We start from the raw sequence: 10,875 nt of genomic DNA, 5'->3' as shown, positions 1-10,875 counted from the left end.
CTACTTAATCTAACTTACACTATAGACAACACACACACACCCATGCCCAAGGGAGGACTCAAACCTCCGACGAGGGGAGCCGCACGGACCGTGACAAGGCGTCTCAGACTGCGCAGCTTGTCTTGGGAAAAGGTCTGACCACTTTCAGCGTAGATGTGTGGTAGATCATGCTAGTTACCACCGATCTTTTGTAGATTTGTATGTTAATCTAAATTAGGACTCCAAGCATGTATATTGGGATATGTGTAACAATAAAACTACATTCTACGATAACTCTCATAAAATTTATTTCTATCTTTTTCCTTTGTTGCACACAGTTGGTACAAAGTTGAAATCTGACACTGGATTAGTAGGTGCCCAGCCATATTCTCCCATTCTCTCTCTCTCTCTCTCTCTCTCTCTCTCTCTCTAGTATTACATGCTTCAAGTGTACTGGGATTACTGCACCTCTGACTGAAATCACAAACTGCTGTCAGTGCTAATTTTAGTAACATATCTGCATACCATTTCACCCTAAACATAAATCTTTGTTCTCCTGAACATGGTTAGCTATGTCGTAACACATCAGCCAACAAAATAAGAGTTCAGACTTTCATACAATAATATCTTTGATACAGTCTGCTTCACTGATATAGATTTAGTATAAATGTTCACAAAATACAAAACTTAAATTTACAATTTGAACACAAAATACAGGATAGAACTGTGCACACTTATTCCACCATTGGCTCTGCTCTAATTTCTAGTTCATCATCAAATGGATCTTCTAAGGCTACATCCATTATATCCTCAGCATCTTCATCCAGCATTGCCTGAAGCTGATGAATGGAAGCAACTAGCACATGGAATTGTTTCCTTCTCATATCAAGTTTCCTTTCCAGCTGTTCCTCCGTTTCCTAAAATGGAAGGCAACATCAGTAGCTGGCTGATAAAAATAAAAGTACAGATGATAAAAATATGGACACAATGTTCTAACAAAGACATGACTGAGAAACACATTATAGTATGCACAACCAGCCTTTAATTTATCCGCTCAGCAAGTATGTAGCAACAATAAATGCAAATTTGTCCTTCTTTGAAATACTTGTTTTTTCCTCTTTTTTTCTTGAATTCTCCATTATCAGTTTTTTTTCTTTTCAACATCACTGTCTACTACATGTTTCTGACATTTCATTGTTAATATGCGGCTCTGCCTGTCCTAGCCTGTACTCATCGGTGATTATTCTGTCTAACCCTTGGAAAAGTTCCACACTGTCCACACCTCTTCCTCCTTTTTCTAAGCTAGAGAATCCTATGTTTTGTAAGCAAGAGCATCAATCCATGGCTTAGTGTACTGATGTATGAATGCCACAGACCTGCACAGTCATGGCCTTTTTAGTGTTCGAGGAGCTTCATACCTTTATCGCACAGATGCTGCACAGCTCCAACTACTGTCATTCCATAATAATTGACCCCTGACTTTGATCTGTATTTTGGTTACATCCGGACATGTGGAAATGTTTACTTTTATTTGGTGTATGACTATTACATTTTAATTGAAAAGGGAGTGGTAATATTTTACAATAAGTGTGCTTTTTTGAACATTTGTTTGGTGAGTAACAGCTCTGAAGAGATACAGAAGCCAGACTGCAATTGTGTTAACAATTTCCTTTGCACAGTTTAAACATACAACCATTCCTTTCTAAATCGTCATTTTGTCGTAATAATGGTGGATGTAGATGGCTGCAATTTGCCTAATGGTGATATGTATGGTCAAGACAAAGGATGTAAATGCAAGCTCTGTTGTTGCCTTTCACAAATGTGAACAGACTAGTGATATTTTAGGGCCAATAGAAAGACTGCCTACACAGCCGAATGGTAAGTGTCACTAATGCAGGAGTGAAGGAGGACCCAGATTCAATTTCCTGTACCTCCTGGATTTTTCTCAGGCACAGAGGTCTCTAAAAGAACCCACTCAACCTCTTGAGGCTGCGTGAGGAGCTGCTTGAATAAAGAAGCAGCAGCATCATAAGGATTTAACACTGCTAGAGAGATTGGTGACATGCTGATCACGTCCCATTATCATAGATCGCTCCCTGTACTGCCTTATTTTATGCTAATTTGCTCATATGTTTGAGAGTGACAGGATATTGATTAATATTAGTAGATGTGACGAATAATATCAAAGAGACTGGTTACAAGTGGAAGCTTGTGTGTTGTGTGAAATGTCTTTGACGCTGGAGTCGTCTGGGAGATGTGTTATTTTCTACCAGATTTGTCGATACCAAATCTAATGAGGGAGGTTGTAAATGTTTTCTTATATTTTTGTCAGAATATTTTTTGTGAATTGTAATTTGCCTTATTTTATGCTAATTTGCTCATATGTTTGAGAGTGGCAGCATATTGATTAATCCAGAATGAGATTTTCACTCTGCAGCAGAGTGTGCACTGATATGAAACTTCCTGGCAGATTAAAACTGTGTGCCCGACCAAGACTCGAACTGGACCTTTGCCTTTCGCGGGCAAGTGCTCTACCATCTGAGCTACCGAAGCACGACTCACGCCCAGTCGTCCCAGCTTTACTTCTGCCAGTACCTCGTCTCCTAGGTTCGCAGGAGAGCTTCTGTAAAGTTTGGAAGGTAGGAGACGAGATACTGGCAGAAGTGAAGCTGTGAGGACCGGGCATGAGTCGTGCTTCGGTAGCTCAGATGGTAGAGCACTTGCCCGCGAAAGGCAAAGGTTCCGAGTTCGAGTCTCGGTCGGGCACACAGTTTTAATCTGCCAGGAAGTTTCATATTGATCAATATTAGTAGATGTGACGAATAATATCAAAGAGACTGGTTACAAGTGGAAGCTCGTGTGTTGTGTGAAATGTCTTTGACGCTGGAGTCATCTTTGACCGTAGTCAGACAGTAGTGAACACTCGGTGTGTGACGGTGGAACAATGAACATGTCCCCGTTATAATAATTTGCAAGTGGCCAGTTATTCTACTACTTTTTTATATAAACATCAAGAAGGAAGCACATTCGGAAAAATGGTATCTGAAGCACCAAAAATGAGGCAAACACATTGAACCAGTACATTTCTGCAGCCGACAAAACAGCATTATGGAATCATACTTTCACTAGACGACTGAAGTCAACACAAAAAGTCAAATATCATCTTATAAACATCCATGGAAAAGTGAGTACTGTCACAAAATATGCTAAATTCAAATATATAAAAATAGTGAGCATATTTCACCTTGTAGGCAGAAGTCAGTCAGGCTTAAGGTCTAATTTGGGAATGGTGTTTATGTTTAAAAACTTAGATTGACACAAAATATTTTTAGCTATCTACCTCAGTACAATTAATCTGCACCTTGAGGAAGGCCACTCCAAAACAGTCAAAATGTTGATTGTCTGATATGATGAGGTGGCATCACATCATGAGGGATTTTAATAGTGTTTCTTTTTTTACAGTGACTTCAGAATACAATTTTAGAGAGAGACATCATGTAAAGTACATTAATTTACTTTTTTTCCCTTTCTGGAAGTTCCAGTGATGTTAAGTGTGAAATTGGAAGAACATACTAGGTTGGTACATAAGTTCGTAGTGTTTTTGTTTTGCATGATGGTATTCTGGTTGCTGTGGGTTTATTTATCAACTGTCACTGTTTATTTGTAGTTCTCTGTTGCTTTCTGAGTTGTCATTTTGAGAGGGTTAGTGGAGCTGTGGATGCTAGACAATGGAATGCCAAGTGGAGAAATTTGAAAATTTTTGACATTCTTCTGTTTGAGTTCAATAGAGGGGTGACAGCTGCACAGGCAGCATTAAACAACTGCGCCATGTATGGGGATAATACCATTGGACAGAGCACTGCAAGAAAATGGTTTTCTTGTTTTAAGCAGGATCATTTTGGCCTTAGTGACTCTCCACATTCAGGAAAACCTTCAGGGTTTGATGAAGATCATTTAAACACATTAATCCACAATGATCCATATCACTGTACTTGAGAACTGGCAATTGTGATGCACTGTGATCATTCCACCATCATGTGATATTTGCATACAATGGGGAAGGTTGAAAAATTGGGTTTATGCGCACCACTTGCTCTAAGTCAAAATCACAAAAATCAGTGGGTGGCCATATGTGCATCTCTGCTTACTCATCATTAATTGGCTCGTGATCAACACCAAACATTCCTATCTTGCAGTGTTATTGGTGACGAGAAACAGCATCTCTATGCTAACATAAGGAAAAGAAAGGAATGTTTGAGGCCAAACAAAGCAGCAACTCCCCGTACAAGGAACTGCGCGCATCCACAAAAGACAGTATTATGCATCTGGTGGAACAGTGATGGTGTGGTACACTATGAATTGCTTCCCCGGGGTTAAACTATCACTGCTGACATTTACTGTCAACAACTGAGATATCTTGCACACGCAATCTGAGAACAATGACCAGCAAGATTGTGTGAAGTGATGCTGCTTCAAGATAATACCTGCCTGCACTCTGGTAGACTAACAAAAAACACTATACAGGAAATGGGTTACGAAGTCATTCCACACCCACCTTATTCATTCGATCTTGCACCCTTAGACTGTTCACGTTTCCACTCTCTATCAAAAAGCTACCCCAGCATTGACAAGCTGTTGTAACTAGTGAAGGAAAATATATTACTGACTAAAGTCTCTGTTCTGTGTATCTGTTGTGTTTATAACACTTATGGAAGAAAGCTATGAACTTCAGCACCGTCCCAATAGTTTAATAATTTCAAAATATGGTTTTTGAAGTATATAATTCACATTCTATTTAATATCTAAATCAAATAGATTTTATAGACTGCTTAGTTATTAGCTCCTGTTAATGTACTAAATGCTTTACTCATGTTCTGATCTTAACATACAGAACTGAATGTATTGTTTCTTACAATATTCTTCTTATTCGTCACATGTGAGATGGGCTGTTTTTTAGCTACACCTTTAATTCCATATATACCTGTTTTTGCAACTAAATGTGATTTACATTGTTGTGACTCGCCAATTATTCAAAGTGCCGCCACGCAATTACGCACGTCCTATACGTGCGGCGCTGTCTGCCAGCCATGCAGCAGCTGCGCCACCTAAGCGGCCAGCCGAGCAGCGGCCGCTAGACTGAGACTCAGTGTTGAATCGAATGCCGACTTGTACACAGGTCAACTTACTCAGTGACTTATATGTGTTGTTGTGTTGTCCGAAATATATGTGTTAAATTTGAAGATTTAACATACATACTAAAATTCCTTGGATGGGTAAAAAAATACCAAATGAGATATTCCTATAACATATGGTGCATAAATGGCATTATCAGTCGAGCAAACTTGAGAAATGCAAATTGTGTTTTAATTGGATACTGTTATTTGAGTACGGTTAAGATAAAAAATAAATAAATAAATAAATAAATAAATAAACATGGCTTGGATTGGAAAACATTATTGAAAATCTGGCAAGATGAAAATTATTTTTCCTTTTAAATAATTAGTAAGTTAATACCAAAATATAAAAAAAACTAAATTCATTTTTACCTCAAAGTGTCTATGTTTCCATACAATTAATCATATTTTCTATGATTCCTGCTACTTTGAGCAGTTAAATTTAAAGAGTTTAAGTAATCTACTTTGATTTACATACCTTGAGAGATCCCAGTTCTTTCCTTAATGTTGATAGTTTCTCATCAGTCTCCCTACGGTCTGGTTGTTCATTTATGACTTTAGCCAAAACGTCATATTCTATACGGTTTTTCCTCACAGTTTTTGCTTCTTGAAGTTCTTGCTTTGTGCTTTCTATTTCTTCTTTTGCATTCTGTATACGCCTTTCTATTTCTTCGGCTAAACTTTCATAATTTCGTAGTTCAGCTGCACTCATTTCAGCTGACAGGCGTGATTTTGTCATTGCAAATTCACACTGTGAAAGCTGTGCCAGCATTCTGTCATGAGCCAAGGCACTGTGCAAAATTAAGTAAATTTTCAATAGCTTTCATAAAACAAGCACAGTTAAGACAGCAGTATGCTAATAACCATCTAGCCTGTTTCTAGCCTGTTTCCTTACACCTATGGTCCTTTACCTTCCCCAAATATGTGAAAATAGCAAAACAAATAAATATGAATAAAGGCGGTCCTAATAAAGCTTTTTAATATGAGGCTTCCTGTAAAAATGGAACATAGTTGGCTTGTAACTAAAGGCTCAGCAGTGGAGTTACCCAGAAGATGTATTTCACTATATTTTTCAATAATATATTACAAAATTTAATTACCAGTAAGCATTTTGAACATTTCTCACTGGCATTTAAATAATGGTGGTCAACTTTTTAGAACTGTTGATATAAAGTGATGTTATGTCAATGGGTGGTACATAGTCTTAAGGCTGCACAGTGAAATGCAGAGAGCTTCATCCGGAAGAGATTTGTGAATGCGGCTTCTGCAGAGCACAGCTCTTATGGGCTTCTACAACACTCAACTAGCAGAGCCTAAGGGTGGTGTACAAACCCCAAATTTACAGTTAATATAAGTTTCACTACCTAGTGAGAGTTTCATGACTGATTAGAGTAAATAAAGGCATGAGAGGTGTTATTACTTTCAGTTGCTAGTAAATTTATTGCTTGTGAGCAGCGTATGCCTGATAAAGTGTGTGTCATTTAAGACAATTTTTACTGCTATTATTGAGATGCATTCTGACAGTTTTCACAGTGTGACCATTAGATAGAACTGAAGACGACAAAAAAATCAGTACGACTCTCTAGCAATCAAGAATCTGATGACACTGGTAACAGATTTGCAACCTTCCTCAGTATAGAAACCACAAATTGCTTTGACAGAAAACTATTACACCTGTACATGTTTAGAACTGTCAAGACATGTACTATTCTATTGTTTGCTCTCATTGATCAGCCAATGACAAAGGTCATTATATTACAAGACATAAGACTGGAAAACATTTTCAAGGTACACCTTTTATTGGGGGACTAAGTGCATCAGTGCTTGGAGGGAATTTCCACAGTGTTTGGACAAGACTGAGCACATAAGATGGTTCAAATTGTGTTAGAAAGTCAGTGGTTTCCTGTTCAAGATGAAGTAAGTCATCAGCAAGCAGAAAATAATGTTGAAATTTCCTGGCAGATTAAAACCGTGTGCCAGACCGAGACTCGAACTCGGGACCTTTGCCTTTCGCAGGCAGGTGCTCTACCATCTGAGCTAACCAAGCATGACTCACGCCCCATCCTCACAGCTTTACTTCTGCCAGTATCTCGTCTCCTATCTTCCAAACTACAGAAGCTCTCCTGTGAACCTTGCAGAACTAGCACTCCTGAAAGAAAGGATATTGCGGAGACATGGCTTAGCCACAGCCTGGGGGATGTTTCCAGAATGAGATTTTCTAGAAACATCCCCCAGGCTGTGGCTGTGGCTCCTTCACAGGAGAGCTTCTGTAAAGTTTGGAAGGTAGGAATTGAGATACTGGCAGAAGTAAAGCTGTGAGGACAGGGCGTGAGTCGTGCTTGGGTAGCTCAGATGGTTGAGCACTTGCCCGCGAAAGGCAAAGGTCCCGAGTTTGAGTCTCGGTCCGGCAGACAGTTGTAATCTGCCAGGAAGTTTCATATCAGCGCACACTCGCTGCAAAGTGAAAATCTCATTTCAGAAAATAATGTTGTAGCATGCAAATAGGTAAGGAGAAACAGTTAATGTGATACCACCAGGTACAGGCATCTTCTGGTCTGCCTTCATCTGCAATTCTCATCATTTTACAAGACCACATTCAGGCAAGAAACTTTTTTTCTCCACAGAGCAAATGGCACATTGTCTCTCATGGTGCACCAAGACTCAAAAAATCTGAAAAGTGTTGTACCTCACTATGTGAGTAGCACTTTTACACAGACAAGTTGTAATTTGCAGCTTCTTGTTTTCAAGCTACTACTATCCTACACATTCTTTATATGGTGTCTGTCTTCACTAATACTGTTATTTATGTTAGAACAAGAGATGGAACATAACTGAAGTCAAAATAGTGTCTCATAAGTAATTGTTGATAGATTTTGCTGTGAGGAGTGTATGCTAAGCATACTATTGTCTTTATACTAATTAGGACAAGAATATAAATAAAAGTTACAGAGATTTAAACTTGTTCTAGAATGCATACAACCTTTCTTTCTCATTGCACAGCAATGTCTATTGTAGAAGTTGAAATTTATTACCAAGTACAATATACTTAACATTTTGTTCCACATGGCAAAGCAGACATTCAACCTATGACTATTGTGTACAAGTTGCCATTTGTGAAGTCTGCATCAATGTCTCTGTAATCCTATCAATTAAGTCCCACAATTGGGCATACTTTACTTCCCTACAATATGAGGTAAATAATTCCAATCAGATATGAGCATTTTACTGAGATCAGTGTTAAAAAAACAAGCCTATTACTAAGATACTGAAATGCGCATGAGAAATACAAAATGCATCTACTGATTCAAAATGAGATTGTTGCTGGACTTAGTCAACATATGAAATATGTCTTGAGAGTAATGGTGCAACATAATTTATAATAAAACACAAGGAAAAGAGAGAAAAGGAGTGTGGGAATGCTAACAGGAAGGGACAGACAATATGGACACAAAAACACGACAGGCAATTTAATGTTTGGAATTTGTGTGTGGGGTTATTTTTCAAAACTTGTGGAAATTACAGTTCTCAAGCTACCTTTTTTCCAATTTATGTGGCACCCTCCTTACACACAGAGTGCACTTACAGCCATGGGTGTCCATGCGACACGTGTCAAACTTTAACGAGAGTTGTTGCCTTTCCACATTTATGTTTAGGTTTCAGTTGTAGAATTTCAGTAAAGGATACATCACTCACACTTTAAAGCGTATAGGAGAACAATAACAGTGAATTCTAAAACAAATTTTAGTTCTCTTCAGTCACATTGCACAACAGATAGGTAATTGTAAGACACAGTTCTCTTCCAGCATAGTTATGAACCTAGTTTATTTACTTATTTAACAGAGAATTACAGCAACAAACTAAAGACTTTACATAGAATATTATTGTTTTCTATTATGTAACTGATGTATTTAAACCAAACGTGTATCAGTTTAAATCATATTTCTATCAATTTTGGTTAGGCAGCTAGAAATGTTCAAAGTTTTAGGGAAGGATGTAACATGCTGTATGTAACTGGCTGTGTTCAGATGGTTGTTCTGATGGTGGAATCTACATTCAAGTGAGTTGAGGACGCGATAAGTTGTAACACCATGTTTTGTAACTACAGTGGAAATATGGTGAGAAGCAGACTATGTCTTGTGGACTTGAATCCTAGACAAACTTTCCTAGTTCCTACAGATGTTCAATAATTAAACACCATTTAGAGAAGAAAGTGAAAACATTTAGGAAAAAAACCCTTACGCACATAAAGACACGTTAAATGACCAATATAACAAATAATTAAATAACTTGTGTAATGTGGTCCTGCATAAGGTGCCTGGGAGTGATGTTCAAGAGTACGGGGGATAGTAACCATTTGAAACAAACGTGTTAATGTGTGGAGCCAATACATCCTGTGAAAGACAATGAAAATACCTATCACAAAGCATACATACACTTATGCATAACGTGTTTTGTGAGCTAATGAAGACGCATGCCTGTGCTATTACAGTACGTCTCTCCCAAAAACGGATATTGTCATTACATTTGGATTGCAACATGAACTGTGGTATTTTTGCATAGTGCGCAATGTTTGGCCAATAATACCATAGATCCAGGGCACATATAAAATAGATATAGAAACTATGCACAAGTAGTTATAGAGACATTGTTTTTGAGGGCAACTTAAAAGTCATTTCAGAAGTGCTGAAAAAATCTCATAAGTCAACAATTTTATCAAAGAAATTTACAAATCGGCACTGGCTCCTGGACACACATCTTTCTGTTTCTTGCTTTCAACTTGAATACTTTGATATTATTTCATCTTCCTTTCCCACACTTTTTTTTTCATCACTGCAGTTTAGCCTTCACCCCTTTATTCATATCTTGTCTGTACAGTCATATCCTTTTGTCTGCATGTTTACTAAGTTTGTGTATCTCCTTTGTTTATCTCTGTTTGTAGCTATAGATTCTAGAAGTCAGTTTGAAAATTTTTTACGGTTCCTGACACCACTTATACAGTTAGTTGTGTGTCTTTATTTCGTTGATAATTTCCTTCCCTTGTTTAAAAATCTCCTTGTTCTTCCTTTTCATCACAAATGCCTTTACTGACTGGTCCAATGTTGTTTGTTATTACCAACTTCCAATGAAGATTTATTCTGAGCACTTTCTTACATACAGAGGGGTTCAGAAAAATATAGACACTCTTTGATATCTTTGGAACAAAATGACACATCGTTACAATTTTGTGCGGTAGCGTAGGCCATTGTTTTCTCAACAGACCTCGGTGTGCATTTTCCAGCAGATGACAGCACACCAATGAATGGAGTAAGATTGTCACTTGAGCAATGCAAGCCAGTATTTAAGTGGTACTGGAAATACAAAAAGATGATGGAGGTCCAACGGCAATGGCATAATCTTTATGGAACTCAGCCACCAATGCGTACAACAATTTATCATATTCGGGATAAATTTGAAGCCAACATTACTGTTCAGGATTTGCATAAGGGACGGTCTGGCTGACCATAAACACCAACAAATCCAGCTTCCAGCAGTGCTGCGTTGCAACATTTTATGCCGTCTGTCCCAAATCTGTGAGACAGAATGAACGTGAAAGTGGCGTAAGCTGCTCAAATGTACAGTGAATTCTGAGGACACATACGACAAATTCTGAAGGCTGCAAACTGGAAAGTGTACACACCAAGATCACTGCACGCTATGAACAAGGACAACCCGGATCAAAGGA

General features: G+C 38.1%; 1 protein-coding gene across 1 annotated transcript in view; it reads right to left on the bottom strand.

Annotated features, from left to right (window-relative positions):
• Positions 1–275: 275 nt before the first annotated feature.
• The window catches only part of LOC126092346 (THO complex subunit 7 homolog), a 52,718-nt gene continuing 42,118 nt past the window's right edge, over positions 276–10,875 (bottom strand). The window contains exons 3-4 of the mRNA XM_049907886.1: positions 5,632–5,944; positions 276–896 (exon numbers count right to left, since the gene is read on the bottom strand). Of these exons, the coding sequence (XP_049763843.1) occupies positions 714–896; positions 5,632–5,944 (496 nt within the window). The 3' untranslated portion in view covers positions 276–713. The remainder of the gene's footprint in view (positions 897–5,631; positions 5,945–10,875) is intronic.

The sequence above is a fragment of the Schistocerca cancellata genome, chromosome 7, assembly GCF_023864275.1.
Source record: "Schistocerca cancellata isolate TAMUIC-IGC-003103 chromosome 7, iqSchCanc2.1, whole genome shotgun sequence".
NCBI lineage: Eukaryota > Metazoa > Arthropoda > Insecta > Orthoptera > Acrididae > Schistocerca > Schistocerca cancellata.
Note: the sequence above shows the minus strand (reverse complement) of the source record. Positions and strands in the feature narration are given on the sequence as shown.